Raw genomic sequence first — 16,672 nt, 5'->3', positions numbered from 1 at the left:
CCTATATTATCGTTCTTCTGTTATTGTGCTGCGAGAAGGAGATGGTGGTGTTGACTAGAGGAAAGAAGATGATGGGACTGATGTGTGGTTTAATAAACCATTCAAATCCTTCTAATCGGCCATAGATAAAAATTTGGTGTTACAAAACACTCTTAATGTTGAATGATTAAGTGGTTTCTTCTTAATGGAACCATTAAGATGGTTACCAAACAACCCTAACATTAATCTGTACCACCACTTTGTGTGCAATCCGAAAATGAAGTGCAATATCCAATAATTATATACATAAAATGATTCATAGAGAAATTGAAAACATGATAATAATATGGTCGGAATGTATTTTAACAATTTAATTGACGATATTTGTCATGACAATGTTATATTTTGTTGAATTTCATTTTGCTGTCAGAAATTGATTAGATTCACATTAATCGGAAATGGTGTTCCTTAGCCTTTTAGAATTGCTTAGGTTTGCATTTCGTTATAGAAAACAATTTTCATTTTTTGTTCTTTGTTTTTCGTTTTTTTTTTCAGTTTTCATTGGAAAATTTAAAAAACGCATTTAGTTAAAACTTATTCATTTTTCACTTTTAGTTTTAAAAAATTAGAAAACGTGCTTAGATGTGTATTTTCCTATCGATTTTCATGTTAAGAAAGTTAAGAAAATGGTAGTTGTGATAGGGTGAGGGTGAGGGTGAGTGTGTGTGTGTGTTTGTGCGCTTGTGTACGTATACCAAGTTTGCAATAAATAAAATTGGTATTATAGCTTGTATAATTATAAATCAACCAAATATTTTTTTTTTCACATGGTTCTTGACAGGAGGCGTATTTTCCAATTAATTAACAAGTTTCCGTTACTAAGACCTTGTTTAGAACGATGGACAAGACATCAAGATTGTTTGAAATTTGATTATCCGAACAGGGAATTTCTGTAGCCATTGAGAAAATGGTGAATATATCTTCATAATATTTTACATAATATCACAAATTTCTAGAAAATATTTTTAAAGTCCCAAATCCTTTTAATTCATGCTTAAGTTTATAGGTCTTTTCAAACCAAAACATACCGGATAATCGGACATAAAAATAAAGATCAATGGGAAATCAAGAAACAAGTGTCTAAAACCTTTAATTTAGAAATCGAAGATGTATTTCATGATTAATCCCAATACTCCAATAGTCCTTGATTGGTTGTCGATAAGGAGAAAAATCATACAATCATAATGGACTTTCATCTTTTTGTTCATTATCACAATGTACTTTCGTTCTCTTTTTCTTGTTCATGCATTATATCTTGAAAATTCATCTATTTATAGCATTGTATTTTTATGTTTTCGGTTATTAGCACAATATATTTTAAACAATCATATAAAAATACTTAAATTATTATCCATGGGTCGTGTTTATCAGTCTTTTGGAAAAAAAGATTTACACATTAGCTGGTTTGGTCTCTATTTTCCCGAACCGTTCTTACATATTCATTCGCAATCGAATTTTTATACCCACCAAATTGGCCCATAAAAAATGGCCCAACCCGATCCAGTTACAAGTCTTTTTATATTGATTAGAGTCAGAGGTACCTCTGCTTCGATCGTGGAATCTTGTGATAGAATCGACTTTTAATCGTTTGCTCGGATTTGTCCGCTCTTTTTAGGGTTCTTCTATCCTCTTTCTACAGACCCTAATCGTCGGATCAGGTACTTCTTCTCACCATCTTTGATTGATTCTCTTCACCATCGTCATAGTATTTATTATAACAGATATGATTATGGCTGTTTGATCTTATTTTCTATGATTAGAACATACAACCGCCTAAAATCCGTAGCATTTTCAACAATTCCATCTGGGTTTATCCCAAGTCGTATGATTGATCGATCTTTCAATTGTACTTTCTGCCGTTCTATGATTCCATTTGTCTCGAGATTTTGTATTCGTTACTGTTTTATTCATAGTTAGTTTTCGTTTAGGGTTTATTTCGGGTAAAATTGTCATGCTGGTTCTTGGATTTGACGTATATATGAGAGTTTGTGCGATGTTCTTTATTAAATATTAATACGTTTAGCGAACGATCTCAAAAGGATTATTATGAATCGAAAATTCAGATAATCGATTGATTAAAGTAAACTATAGTTTGATTTGCAATCTCTTACTTAGAGTCTCCAAATTTATTAGTTTATCCTAAACAATCAGCACATCAGAATCATAATAATAATTTCCCAAACATGGTTTTGATCATTGCAACTTCAGCCACCCCTTAATGCGTTTGTGTTCTTTAGCTCGCTGGCAATTTAACCCATTTTTATGATAAAACGGCTAATTGTGGGTCATATTTTTCTGTCAAATAGTTAAAATTTAGCTAAAAATGAATCATGGTTAACAATTTGCTAAAATTGTACCAAGTATTACTATTTACAACCTCCGAAATTGCTTAATTTAAATAATTGGACCATCATCTTGATAATTGTTTTGTTTTTTGATCCAGATCCGTGCATCGATTTTGTCAATAAAACCTTGGGTTGACTTTTTCACTTTATCAGCAAAGTTTCATGTCTGACCTCGACATCCAGATTCCTAGTGCCTTTGGTAAGTACTTTGGATGTTCATATCATATACTAATAAACTGATTGAAGAAAGAAATTTTTGTAACATAAGAAGCATAAAAATGTAATCTTGGTTATATATACTATACAGACCCTTTTGCTGAAGCAAATGCTGAGGATTCTGGTGCTGGGTCAAAAGAGTATGTGCACATTCGTGTTCAGCAGAGAAATGGTAGGAAAAGCTTGACAACTGTTCAGGGACTTAAAAAGGATTTTAGTTACAACAAGATTTTAAAGGACCTCAAAAAGGAGTTCTGCTGCAATGGCACTGTTGTTCAGGACCCTGAGTTAGGCCAGGTGTCTATTAATTCATTCTCTTGTAGTATTATAATTTATAAATACTAGTATATGTTTGGTATTAGCTGTTATTTTTCCTTCTTTTTTGATAATTTTAATGTTGTTTTTGAAGGTCATTCAGCTCCAAGGTGATCAGCGGAAGAACGTCTCTAGCTTTCTTACTCAGGTGACAATTTTAGCATTTTTGGAGTTACTATTAAACTTATTATAATATTCCTTTTTGAATAAAATAGTTAATTGGCTGGTTTTTGATATCACAACCATCTTTGTAAAAATTGGGTGGCTAAATAAATAACATAGTGAAGCATTTTTTTTAATGTATTTTGCACTGATATCAAAATCACGTAATCTGGAAAAAGTGTTTTTTTGTTTTTGTACGTTTAACAAAGTATAATGGTTTCGGTTAAAGTAGTTTAGTAGCAAAATTGATAAAAAAGTTGTGTGTTGGCCGTTTAAGACATTGATTGGACACCGGTTTTGATCATTTATCATTATTAATTATGTTAAATATGCTAGTGATCTTCACATAGGGGTGCAAACGAGTCAAGTTACTCGCGAGCTACTCGGGATCGGATCGTTAAAAGCTCGACTCGAAATCGATTTTAAACGAGCCCGAACCGAGCTCGAGCTTAATATTAAGCTCGTTTATTAAACGAGCTCGAGCTCAAGCTTATGTCATTAAGCTCGATTAGGCTCGCGAGCCTAAACAAGCCTGTATATAATATAATTTATTATTATTTATATATATTAAAATAAAAATATATTAGAGGAATTATAGATTTAGGGTATTAGTAAACGAGCTTCTTAACGAGCTCAAGCCGAGCTTAAGCTTATTTAGGCACGTTAGATAAAAAACGAGTCGAGCTCGAGCCCGAGCCGAGCTTGGATAATTCTTTACGAGCTCGAGCCGAGCTCAGTACAAGAAAGCTCAAATCGAGCCGAGCTCGAGCTTGAGCCTCATATAACTTAAACGGCTCGGCTCGGGCTCGGCTCGGCTCGTTTGGACCCCTATCTTCTCATATTTGTGCAGTTTAAGTGTTTAAGTCACACTTTTATGCGCTATAGTTTGTTACTCAAATTAAGACAATTATGAGATATAATTAATTGATTGTTATTTGGGCTTAATGGAAAATGTTGTTTGTTGTGGACAGGCTGGAATAGTGAAGAAAGATCATATCAAGATTCATGGTTTTTAAGCGTCAAATGTGTCTGTCATCTACGACTGCGAGTAGTATATTGTGAACTTTTAGTAGGATATGGATATGGATATGGATATGGATATGGTTTATTATATTTGGGTTTCACTATTGCCATTAGGTATAGTGATAGTGTTGGTCTATCTCTGGAATGATTGTCAAAATATTATGTTAGCCTTTGAAATTAACCAAATAATCATCGCAACCGACATAAGAATGCCTCTTATCGTTATTGCTATCTTGCTTTTCTTTTGCAAAGTAATCATTATTATATCTTTTAAAATTGTTATAAGATTTAATTATCTTGTTTATAATTTTTTTTTATGAGAACCACTTAAAGTTCTTTAAATTAGTTCGATTTTTAGTTTCTATCTAATAATTTATTAAAATGACACTTAGGATCGTAAGTATAAAATTTCGAACACCTATTGCCTATTTGCCTGTGTTGGTACGCTTTTTGTTACTCTATTGGTGAAATGTAAGTACATTACACATGGTTGCCGGTCAAGGACATTTTTTTTTCCTCTTATGCTATTTCATCTTTACATTTTCCATTATTTTCTAAATTCAATTGCATGAACTATAAATGTTTCTAATAATTTAACAAGATTTTAATAAAGATAACTCATATTTTAATGTAAAAATAACATGGTATAGAGTATAGAGTATAGAACGACTCCGATTAACATTAACAAAATAACAAAGTTTAATATATTAAAATTTAAACTGTAAGTCCTAAATAAAGTAATCTAACTTAATAAATGAAAATCAATTTTGTCAAATGTCATGTTCTCATTCATTTTGTTACATTTAATTTTTTAAAAGCTTTTTGAATTATTTTTTTTTCCATTTTCATTTTCTTTTATTTTTTATTTTCTTAAATTCAAAATCTATATTTTAATGAAATTTATATATGTAAAGTAGACCAATCTATTAAATTTCATAATAAATGCTCTACAATCTTTCAAATATTTTATATTATATATTAAATTATTTGTTTTATTTATTATATTTTTTGTATTTATATAAACTTATTATTTTAAAAAATATATACTGCTTATAATTTTATATTAATTTTTTTTTTCTAAACCCGTATAATACACGGGATTTCACACCTAGTTGACTTAATATACAAATTACGTTTTACACTACTAAGTTAAGGAATCTACTAATCTAGATATGATATATGTGTGTTTCGACTGTTGATTAGATTCAAAAATAAATAACTTAAAACTCAAACAAAAATTTTAATTTGTTATCAAATATGGATTAAACACCAAATGGCAATCAACTGAGTTTTTTTTGCTTTGGATTCAGATTTTTGGAATTTAAACCTGGATATTGGACAATGGACATTGCCAATATGAAAAAAAATATCTCTTCTAAATAAAATATCTAAAAAGTATTAAAAAAACATTTATTAATTTCGTAAACTACCCTACTAACTCTTAATAAAAAAAACATTTATTAATAAAAATCCAAAAAGTAGTGGTAACGAGCATCGTACCGATTCTACACCTTTCACACCATATCCTTCCCTCCCGTCGCGATATTTTAATTTCCGTCACTATAAATCCGCACAGCCGTCTCTAATATTCCTCCGTTCATCTTCCACTGCTCACCACTCCACCACCCTTTTCTCTCATCGTTTTTTAGATCATCAATGGCGGCCATGGCTACCACCTTTACAACATCCATCTCCACCAAGGCAAAGACCAGCTTCTTGGAACAATCCTCCTTCCATGGAGTTCAGATTTCTTCCCCAATTCGTCTCCAACCACTCAAATCCACACAAAACAAAATGTCGATCACCATCTCTGCAGCTTCTACGCCTTACGATCTTAACTCCTTCACTTTTCAACCGATTAAGGAATCGATTGTGTCTCGTGAAATGACCAGAAGGTACATGACTGATATGATTACCTACGCTGACACTGATGTCGTCATCGTCGGTGCTGGATCCGCTGGTCTCTCTTGCGCTTATGAGCTCAGTAAGAACCCAGATGTTCAGGTAATTTTTTGTAGAACATTTGTTTTATGTAATTGTACTTCTAAAGTTGATAATCAGACCAGACCCTGATGTTTTTAGCAAGTAGGTTAAAAATTGCTTTGAAATTGATAGCAATTTCATAATCAGACTCGTTATTTTTGTTCAGGTAGCGATTATTGAGCAATCTGTGAGCCCCGGCGGTGGTGCATGGCTGGGGGGACAACTCTTCTCCGCCATGATTGTCCGGAAGCCGGCACACCTCTTCCTCGACGAACTCGAAATCGAGTATGACGAGACAGAACACTACGTCGTGATCAAACACGCTGCTCTATTCACCTCCACCATCATGAGCAAGCTGTTGGCCCGACCAAATGTGAAGCTCTTCAACGCGGTGGCAGCCGAGGATTTGATCATCAAAGGAGGAAGAGTCGGTGGCGTGGTGACCAACTGGGCTCTAGTGGCGATGAACCACGACACACAGTCGTGTATGGACCCTAATGTGATGGAAGCTAAGGTGGTTGTGAGCTCATGTGGGCATGATGGTCCGATGGGTGCCACCGGAGTCAAGAGGCTTAGAAGCGTAGGGATGATCGAGAGCGTTCCAGGGATGAAGGCGCTTGACATGAACACAGCGGAAGACGCGATCGTGAGGCTTACGAGAGAGATCGTTCCTGGTATGATCGTCACAGGGATGGAAGTTGCAGAGATTGATGGATCTCCAAGAATGGTACTATATTCAAATTCTTTCTAAATCAATCCTTTGATTCAATCTTCATTCTTCATGTCCTTAACATGTTTGATGAAATTAATGCAGGGGCCAACGTTTGGGGCCATGATGATTTCAGGGCAGAAAGCTGCACATTTGGCGTTGAAGGCATTGGGACTTCCTAACGCTCTCGATGGATCTTACGTCGGAAGCAGCCAGCCGGAGCTGATACTTGCGGCGGCAGACGGTGGCGAGACTGTTGATGCTTGAATGTGGTAGGAATTGAGAGTGGAGAATAAAAGAAGTGTGGGATAGGGCTGTTGCTGCTGCTGCTCGTGGTTTTGTTTTCTGTGAATGAATGATATGATATGATGCCCTTATTTCCCTTCAATAACAACTTGGTTTTTCCCGTTGTGATTTGGTCGTGTTAAAAACCAAAACCCAATGAAGTTTTTTTTTTTTTTTTTTTTTTTTTTTTTTTTTTTTTTTTTTTTTGAAACTTCAAATGATATAAAATTCTAAGAATTCTATAAATCTGAATTAAAAGCAATCCGGACATATATTGAATTTGGTTCTTCTAATATAGCGGTCCAAAGTTGAGTCCAAATTGGAGCGGAACTAGACAAAATTGATGGGTCCACTATTTAATTGACAGTGCTCCCTGTGGTAGTTTTTAACAGCAAATGGGCCCAAAGCCCAAAAGGTCCAACACGACGATGGTGGCAGTCTGAAAACAAAATCAGATCGCTGTGTCTTCTTGCAAGTTAACACAATAGATAGTTACTTTTTCTTATTCAAAAAAGTGAAAAGTGAAATGGGAGATCTTCTTACAAGTTACATTGATAAATCGTTTTTTTTTCCTTTCCAAATTGAAAAGCCTAATCGGTGAAAAATGAAAATAGAGATGAAGATTGAGGTTAGTGGGCCACAAGTTAAAGTAAACAGAGTCCAATGATATTTTATGGATTTGCATGAGCATAGTGAACAATTTGCAAAACAACAAACACGGACTTTCTTTTCCAAGTCATTTCTTTTTCTTTTTTCTTTTTTCTTTTTTTTATGATCGATTTTATTCTTTATTCTTTTTCAAAAAGATTTAGGACTTGCAAATCGATTTTTTTAAAGTATACTTTTAGAATGTTTCATTCTTTTTTCAAAAATTGTATATTATTTTCGGTTACAAACTTACAATGTCCGATCCAAGGTTTTAAAAACCGGTTTGAACCGGCCGGTCGAACCGGTTGGACCGGGAACCGGAAAAGAGAGCGGTTTAACTATCACCGGTTTTACATTGATTTCTGAACCGGATTGAACCGACCGGTTTTTAGAAAAAACCGGTTGAACCGGTCAAAATAAACCGGTTGAACCGGTTAAACCGAATAAAAACACATGAAAAAGAAACATTTACATAATAAACTTTGACGATTTTTTTCAAATCTATTTATTTTTCTTTAAATAAAAACATATGATAAATGTTATAAATTCTTTTGATGTGTTTGTATTCATCAAAAACTATATTTCATTTCGGTATTATACTTTATTTTCTTTATAACGTATACGGATTGATGTAAAACACTAAAACTTATGGTTATGTGTTATTTTATTGTATTTGGATTCATCTACAACTTATTTTTATGTGTATTTTTAATGTTTAAACTTGTAAACATAAAATTCATATTTTCTATATGTATGTATGTGTAGGAAAATAGAAAAAAAAACATGAAAAATATAGAAACCGGTTCACTCGGCGGTCGAACCGGTTAAACCGGGAACCGATCATCATACCGGTTCAACTAAAAAAACGGTTTTTAAAACATTGGTCCGATCTACTTCATCTTTACAATGTAAATGATGTACAAATATGTATAATTCTTACTTTTAAAATGGTAAGAGTAAATACTATATAATGATTGGTGGTGTCCTTCTCCTTTGATTGGTATCCTAAAAATATCTCATATTTCATAATTTAAACACCCTTAAGATGGTTTAATTTTAGAAAACTAATTAATGTTTTCTGTTTAAATTACAATCACAATCCTTACTATTTAATATTTTAATTCAATTGTTAGAATCTAATCATACATTTATACATTAGTTCTTGATCTACTTTAATAAATAAATAAAAAAAATTCTTTGTTACATGTCACATTCTCATTTATTTTGTCATACATTATTTTGTGCTAATTAAAATTTTTTCCACATGTCATTTTATAAGTTTTTATTTTATTTTATTAAATTCAACAACATATTAATATTTATATAAGTAATAACTATAATAAATCTATATATCTAATAATTATTTTTTGGAAATCATGAATAATATATATAAAGAGCTCAACATAACAAAAGCTAGGAGGGGCAGAAAAAGTAAAGTACCTATATTACATACAATGAAATGAATATGAACTCCAAAGTCCAAACATCACCCTATTACTTCCCCGATACTTTAACCATAAAAACATTCACCTTTGTGTTGTTTAACACGATCTCATGTGGGATGCAATAACTTTTGAGAAACGTTTGTTTCTCATCTTTCAGATCAACCAGATTGTTCTGAAGCAGATAAATTACATGATTATCCTTTTCTTCATGCAGTTACCCCAGTTGGCAGCAAACTTAAGACCTTTCCCAATATACTATTCACTAAATACAGCCGACTAGTATGTTATATGAGTCTTCTTCACATGTATTACATACAGTATTGGTCATATATACAATATTTACTCCTCCATGCGCAAGTGTTGTGGACGAAGGAATCCTCCCCATGTTTCATGCCAAACAAATGTATTTACTTTGATATGAGCTTCTTTCAACCAAATGAACTTTTCACAAGGAGGGCATGAGTTTACCTGATCAAAATCCACTCAAATCACATCCACGGTGAGCTTCCCATCAGGTGTGTAACATCCCCGAAATCATGACAATTTTTTTTTAAATTTTAAAAAGACGTTTTCCATAAAAACATAAGATAAACAACATTGTCTTCAAAACAAATCCATAAAAATCCGAATATCAAAAATAATCTCTCAAGACATAAATCAGCTAGAGGATGTATACGATCAGGCATTCGTATTGCCCTGATCATCAGAAGTACCTGAAAACATTGAAATCTACAATTATAAGCCAAAAATTAGTGAGTTCCCCCAAAATACTCCACAAAACAATACACATACAATACATGCATACCGGGCCTACAACATAAAACTAGATTGCCCCTGAGCACAAAACACAAAGACTGGATTGCCCTTGGCCCCACAACACAAAGACTGGATTGCCCCCGGGCAAATAACATAAAGGTTAGATTGCCCCCGGGTTTGTTGGCCTACAACACAAAGCCATACCGCCTCAACCCAACTGCACTACAGCATAACAACATCCTAGACACAAGGACACATACTGTAGTACAAAGTATAATGAGAAAACTCACCTTGCAGACTAGCAAACGACATCACAACTCTCGTAAATCCAATTCGAGTACTACATGTCACCTATTCAACAATCAGGGACAAGATATTTAAACCACAACCCAATATCCACTAGTTACCCTAAAGTCAAATTTGGTTAAAAGTCAACGGTCAACCTCCAGTTAACCTACGCTCAGTGTAGAGCTCAAGGCGGAAAAATGGGAAATTTTGGAGCTACGCTTAGCATAGCTACCTGATGTCCAAATTTTCATTAAGTTCTTAAAACAGAAGGTCAGCCCCCCAAACTTTCAGATCTGCTATAAATGAATGTCTTGGTGGATAAAGTATCCGACTTTATCCATTTGCATGCTTGCAAAGAGCACAAAACTAAACCTTAAGTCCATAAATATATCTATTGCTCAAGTACTCATGCATGGATGAATGAGAGTGGCTAAGTTCTCATTCAAATAGACCAACGTTATGGGTACAAAAGCATAGAAATCTCAAGAGTAACTAGATCCAACATGAAAGATCATCAAGATAGAAACTTTATACCATCCAGAGGAGGATTATGGGGTGCAAATTCTAGATCTACAAAGCTTGGAGCTCCCAAGTGCTTCTCCAATGAATCTCTTCCTTCAAAGATGCACATAAAACACTCTAAGATCTCAAAACTCTCACAATATAACTAGGGTTTTGGGGTGGCTACTTAAGAGGGTAGAGGCTGAGCATGAAGATGACCTCAAGGAGTTAGAGCCTTTAAATAGGGCTCACAACCCTTAGGGTTAAGGTTTTTGTCTAGCACACCTACGCTCAACTTAGCTTTTCCTACGCTTAACGCAGGTCATTAAGTCCATGCATCCAACTTCCCACATACGATCAACATAAGGGACTATCCTACACTCAACGTATGTCAAAATTCTTGAAATCAAAATTTAAGAAAAATAATAAAACCTACAAGAATTGGGTGTTACAGGTGCCAAATTGCAACACCAAGAGTTTGGGGTAGTTGATATGTGCATAATTAGCTAATTATTTAACATATATTCTTGGTTATTTTTGGTTAGTTATGAGAATAATATGGAAAAAAAAGTACTTAAAATGCTTTGAATTGTGTTTTCAGTCCAAAAGATATGCTTGGAGGCAAAAAGGAGAAAAGGGAAAGCAAGTGAAGGTTAAAGAATGGAAAGAGAGACTTACTCGGCGAGTAGGTCGGCATTACTCGGCGAGTACGCGATGAGATGCCAGGAGATATGTACGACTGCTGATCTAGAGACGGATAAGTATTGACCTACTCGGCGAGTTTATTCTGCTACTCGCCGAGTACCCTCTGTTTGAGGATATCTATAAAAGACGAATCCTTATTCCATAAAAAGGCATTCCTGGCGAGTTTTGAAGAGAGAGCTGCGACTAAAAGGTTCAGAAGGCGCTAAGGAACCCTAGGCTTCAAGAGTTGGAAGAATTCAAGCAATTAGGTTAATTCTACCACTTAGACTTAGGAATTAAACATGTTTGCTTTCATAAACTTTGTTTTTATGCTTGTTTCTACTGCAACTATGAGCTAAACTCGTTTTTGTTTCTGTTTGGGGAATACCAAAGAACTCCTATGGTTTAATTATTGATTCTTGTTTAATTGTCTATTGGTGATTTATTAAATTAAGTTTGTTAAAGAACCTTATGTATTAATCACTACTATTTTCTGTTAATTGGAAGGCAATTAGGTTGCATGAACATCACTTAATTGTTAACCTCATATGTCTATGTGAATGCTAAAATATATGCTTAGAATTAATGATTATGAAACTAAGATTAATAAGAAAATAGGAAGATTAATGTGTGAGCTTGTTTGAGAAACCATCAACAAGAGGTTAATTGAATTAATAACTTAATTGACCATTACAAATCTTATTTAATCCAAATAATTAATCTAGGGAATTAATTAGTTTAAACACTTGATCAACGCTTAAATTAGTTAATTGTCTAAGGGTTAGGAGTAATGAACATAAACCTAACTACTATCATTGGTAACCAATAGCAATTTGAAACGACCCAAAAATACGACCCAAAAAAAAATTCGTTTTTAATACCATCAAAACTATAATCAGTGTATCATATAGATAAACCATGCGTGATATGTCCCAAAGGATAATAAGTACTGTGCGGAAAATGTAACATGCTATATCCAAAACAACAACTAAATCAAATCCAACTAAAGCTGAAACGGTGGTGTGTGCGATGCCGTCATCCAGAGCTCTTCCCTTTGCTTGCGGAAGTACCTGAAACCAAAACTGAAACTGTAAGCATGAAGCTTAGTGAGCTCCCCCAACTTACCACATACCATACAACAACATATAAACACATATTGGGCCTTGCCCACTGCATCGGGTCGGGACCCGGAAAACTGCATCGGACCGAAGTCCGGAACTGACTGGGACCTTGTCCCCTGCATCGGACCGAAGTCCGGAACTAACTGCATCGGACCGAAGTCCGGAACTGACTGCATCGGACCGAAGTCCGGAACTAACTGGGACCGTGTCCCCTGCATCGGACCGAGGTCCGGGACTGACTGCACATAGCATAGCATATCATAACAATTTATACTGCATACTGCATCGGGCCGTGGCCCGGAACATAACACATACACATAGCACATAAAACATGTCTGAACCACGAAGGCATCAAACATACTAACTACTACATCGGACCGAAGTCCGGAAACTACTATTAACTGGACGGGCCGGCATTGTGGCCTTAGACCCGCCCCTACGGGAAGGAAACTCACCTCGTAAGCTAGCGGATGAAAGTGCGGCTCGGAAAGCTAACGGCTGCTGCTCCTGAATCTCCTCGGCTACAAATCCATAAACACACTCAATCAATCACTAGCACTGTACTCAGGGCTGACTCGCCGAGTCGGGATACCCGACTCGCCGAGTCCTAGACTCTCCGTTCAACTCTTACCAGCTGTCACTCGTCGAGTGTGGCATCGACTCGACGAGTATCCTCTGGATCCAAAAACTCAGATGATCTTCATCCGACTCGCCGAGTCAGATGAACAGACTCGACGAGTTGTTCTTAATCCTCAAGGAGATTGCCTTGGACTCGCCGAGTTGTATGAACAAACTCGCCGAGTCCCTCCATTACTGAGTCTATTCTTAACTCGCTGAGTCCACTCCCTAACTCACCTCGTACACTCGACACTGAAGAAACTGAAGAATTCGGGACTCGCGACCTGACTCGTCGAGTCGTTCCTCCGACTCGCCGAGTCGCCGCCATGCAACATATTTTTACTCGATTTCTCTTGAATCCAACACATGCAAATGATAGATCTAGGTCCATTAAGCTGTTTTACCACGTAAAGTTTCCAACTTTACGTGCACAACCACATGAATGAGGGAAATAAGACTAAAATATGCACAATAAGGGTAGATCCATGGCTAATAAGCAATGTAACTCCAAAAAGACAGTGGATCTGGACTCTTCAACACCCCAACACTCAGATCCAAAGGTATATCGGCTCAATAACACAATCAAGCAAGCATAAAGAATGGAACAAGCATCAAATAGCCCTTAAAAGAGCTCTAATGGAAGTTTAAACATGAAACCAGAAGAGAACTCCGAAAATACCTCAATAAGTTCACACTTGATCTTGGATCTTGGCACTAGAACTCGTTTCCTTGCTTCCTTCTTCTTCTCCTTCTTCACCCCTTCACAAAATGGAACAAGATCACTTATAAGCTCACAAGAGGGAGGTTTAGGGTTTTTCACAGTGCTCTCAGGGGGAAAGTGACGGGATGGAGGCTATAATGGGGTTTAAATAGTGAGCAAACCCGGGGAGTTAGGGTTTCACCCAGACGGACGGACTCGCCGAGTCCAGGATATGGACTCGCCGAGTCGCCGGCTCCCGCGTGCACAAGATGCGCGTCCTGACTCGGCGAGTCAGGCTAGAACTCGCCGAGTCCCTCTTGAAAACTTAGCCCAAAATCAAATTAATTAACATACCGGAAACGGGTCGTTACACAATTAATCTACCTTAACTTAAATAACCATAGGAGTGAATTGGTTGAACCTAAATAGAAACATCTTTATCAAATTTGGTGAATAGTTGTTGCTTTAGTTAATTAGTTAAAGTTTCTAGTCTTGCAAAACTAGAGAAAAAACCATTTACTTTTATTATTTGTTTTAGTTAAAATTAGCTATTAGTTTAATTTCCGTTCCCTGAGTTCGATACCTTACTTATCAATCTATACCACTTAAAGACAGGTTCACTGCCTTTGTGTGCTCAAATTATTAATAAAAAGTAGGGATAAAACTAGTTGACTTTACACACATCAAGTTTTTGGCGCCGTTGCCGGGGAACGGTTCTAAATAATTAAGCTAATTCCTAATTTTTTTCGATCCTTTGTGTAAGTTTACTTGCATAAAGTTCATTTATTACAATTTAGTATCCAGTAATTAGGTTTTAGTATCTGTTTTAGTTAAGTTAAAACTTCAATTTTTTTTTGAAATATCACTGATACTCGCCGAGTGCACTCGCACCTACTCGGCGAGTAGCAGTTTAACCAGCAATTTTTTTTTTTCTTTTACAATCTTTTTGTTCTTTTTACGTTTTGTTTTTTTTTATTTGATTAATTTCAGGACTCTCATGACCAGAGGAGCAAACACACCACTGGTACCTCCGTTTGAAGATCCCGAATCCGAATTGAAAAGAAACAAAGGGAAGGACGTGGAGAGTTCAAGCACACCAAAGAAATCACCATTGTCCAACTTGAAGACTGTTTTTGGGAAAAAGAAGAGCAGTAAATCAGGAGCTTCTAGCGCTTCCTTGACAATTGAGGAGCCAATCCAAGAAGATATTGGATACGAGACCGAGGAAGAAGAGGAGGCAACGTACGAACAAGAAACCGAATCGGAGGAAGAGTTAGCATTCACTATGGCTAACATTGATGAAATTCCCATGGGGGAATGGAAGAAGAGGATGCGCGACGACCATGGCCCGGGACTTGTGCAACCCGCAATTCCCGCAACTGCTACCTTCGAACTAAAAGGTCATATCCTAGCTGCGCTTAAGGAAATACCTTTCTATGGGAAAGATCATGAAGATGCCTACAAACATTTGGATGAAGTAAATGATGTTGCTGACTATTTCAACATTCCAAATGTAACCCGCGAAACTCAACTACTTCGGATGCTTCCGGTAACCTTCAAGGGTGTTGCTAAAGACTGGCTCAAATCACTTCCTCCCGGGTCAGTCACTACTTGGGCCAAAATGAAGGAAGAATTTATAGATCATTTTTGCCCACCATCCAAAATAGCCAAACTCAAGAAGGCCATTGCAAACTTTGAACAACAAGCTGGAGAATCTTTATATGAAGCATGGGAGAGGTACAAAAGTTTACTACGAAATTGCCCACACCATGATCTAAACAGCCAGCAAGAAGTTTCCATCTTTTATGATGGAGTTAATGTCACAACCCGGCAGTTGCTAGACTCACAAGGCCCACTTACAAAGAAGCCACCCCCGGTGATTAAAGAATTAATTGAAGAATTCTCTAAACACTCTAGAGAATACCACAACCCTAGGAATGATGTCACGAGGGGAGCCGCATACGCTGCTACTGAAGATTTATCCGCGGTCATGACCATGTTAAAAACCATGGATAGGAGAATGGACAAAATGGATCAAACTATCCATGCCATACGGGTGGGTTGTGAAAACTGCAATGGACCTCACCTCACTAGGGATTGTGATTTAGATGAGCACGGCAACAAAAAGGCATAAGTATGCTATTCGAGCGGTGACCGGTATGATGAAGACTGGCGAAAACAAAAGAAGGAGTGGCTGCCTTACGAAGAGTACAAGAAGGCCAAGGAGGAGAAGTATAGACAAAAAGGAAGAGGCTTTTACCAAAAGGAGGAGCCGGTGCAAGAAAAGAAGCCAAGCTTGGAAGATATGCTAACTAAATTTGTGGCTGCTTCCGAGAAAAGACACAGTGACCACGATGCTGCTATCCAAGAAACAAGAACAATGCTCAGGAACCAGCAAGCATCCATCCATAATATAGAAACTCAGCTTGGGCAACTCGCTCAACAACTAAACCAAAGGTCACCGGGAGAGCTTCCTAGCAAAACAGAGAACAACCCACGAGGCGCGCAAGTGAATATTGTTACCACAAGAAGTGGGAAGATTATTACTCCCTTGGCCCCCATTCGAACTGAAGCGAACAAGGACTCACAGAAGGAAGAAACGGAAGTACAAGTTGAAAACCAACATTCACAATCTGAGAGCCCTACTCGCCGAGTAGGACCGATGGACTCGGCGAGTACATCTAAAAAAACTAATGATCAGCCACCCTTGAAACCATACCAGCCTCCAATGCCATACCCAGCCCGAGCCAAGAAGGAGAAGCAGGAAGAGGAATATCAGAAGTTCCTTGATCATATTAAAACTCTTCAAATAAACATTCCTTTCATTGAAGCCG

The 16,672-nt window shown here is 36.4% G+C and overlaps 2 protein-coding genes and 1 non-coding gene across 3 annotated transcripts; 2 read left to right on the top strand and 1 right to left on the bottom strand.

The window, feature by feature from the left end:
* The first annotated feature begins 1,558 nt into the window (after positions 1 to 1,558).
* On the top strand, positions 1,559 to 4,325 carry LOC111914385 (protein translation factor SUI1 homolog). The gene is made up of 5 exons (XM_023910139.3): positions 1,559 to 1,697; positions 2,483 to 2,583; positions 2,692 to 2,897; positions 3,010 to 3,063; positions 4,049 to 4,325. The coding sequence occupies exons 2-5, from the start codon at positions 2,547 to 2,549 to the stop codon at positions 4,091 to 4,093; spliced, it is 342 nt and encodes a 113-aa protein (XP_023765907.1). The 5' UTR covers positions 1,559 to 1,697; positions 2,483 to 2,546; the 3' UTR covers positions 4,094 to 4,325.
* A 1,358-nt stretch (positions 4,326 to 5,683) lies between these two features.
* LOC111914386 (thiamine thiazole synthase, chloroplastic) lies at positions 5,684 to 7,206 on the top strand. The gene is made up of 3 exons (XM_023910140.3): positions 5,684 to 6,104; positions 6,250 to 6,810; positions 6,898 to 7,206. Exons 1-3 carry the CDS (start codon positions 5,757 to 5,759, stop codon positions 7,057 to 7,059), a joined length of 1,071 nt encoding a protein of 356 aa, XP_023765908.1. The 5' UTR covers positions 5,684 to 5,756; the 3' UTR covers positions 7,060 to 7,206.
* Positions 7,207 to 15,507: 8,301 nt separating this feature from the next.
* LOC111907726 (small nucleolar RNA R71) lies at positions 15,508 to 15,614 on the bottom strand. The gene has a single exon (XR_002855648.2). It is a non-coding gene; the product is annotated as a small nucleolar RNA R71 (small nucleolar RNA).
* Between the last annotated feature and the right edge of the window lie 1,058 nt (positions 15,615 to 16,672).

This window comes from Lactuca sativa, chromosome 5 (genome assembly GCF_002870075.4).
Source record: "Lactuca sativa cultivar Salinas chromosome 5, Lsat_Salinas_v11, whole genome shotgun sequence".
Lineage (NCBI taxonomy): Eukaryota > Viridiplantae > Streptophyta > Magnoliopsida > Asterales > Asteraceae > Lactuca > Lactuca sativa.
This window is presented reverse-complemented; position numbering and strand designations above follow the sequence as displayed.

What these genes read in the sequence shown, in the direction of transcription:
- LOC111914385 (XM_023910139.3), top strand. Translation starts at nt 2,547, where the DNA reads ATGTCTGACCTCGACATCCAGATTCCTAGTGCCTTTG. An exon ending in AGGACCCTGAGTTAGGCCAG is followed by an intron (nt 2,898 to 3,009) that starts GTGTCTATTAAT and finishes TTGTTTTTGAAG; the next exon opens with GTCATTCAGCTCCAAGGTGA. An exon ending in TCTCTAGCTTTCTTACTCAG is followed by an intron (nt 3,064 to 4,048) that starts GTGACAATTTTA and finishes TGTTGTGGACAG; the next exon opens with GCTGGAATAGTGAAGAAAGA.
- LOC111914386 (XM_023910140.3), top strand. Translation starts at nt 5,757, where the DNA reads ATGGCGGCCATGGCTACCACCTTTACAACATCCATCTCCACCAAGGCA. An exon ending in GTAAGAACCCAGATGTTCAG is followed by an intron (nt 6,105 to 6,249) that starts GTAATTTTTTGT and finishes ATTTTTGTTCAG; the next exon opens with GTAGCGATTATTGAGCAATC. An exon ending in TTGATGGATCTCCAAGAATG is followed by an intron (nt 6,811 to 6,897) that starts GTACTATATTCA and finishes AAATTAATGCAG; the next exon opens with GGGCCAACGTTTGGGGCCAT.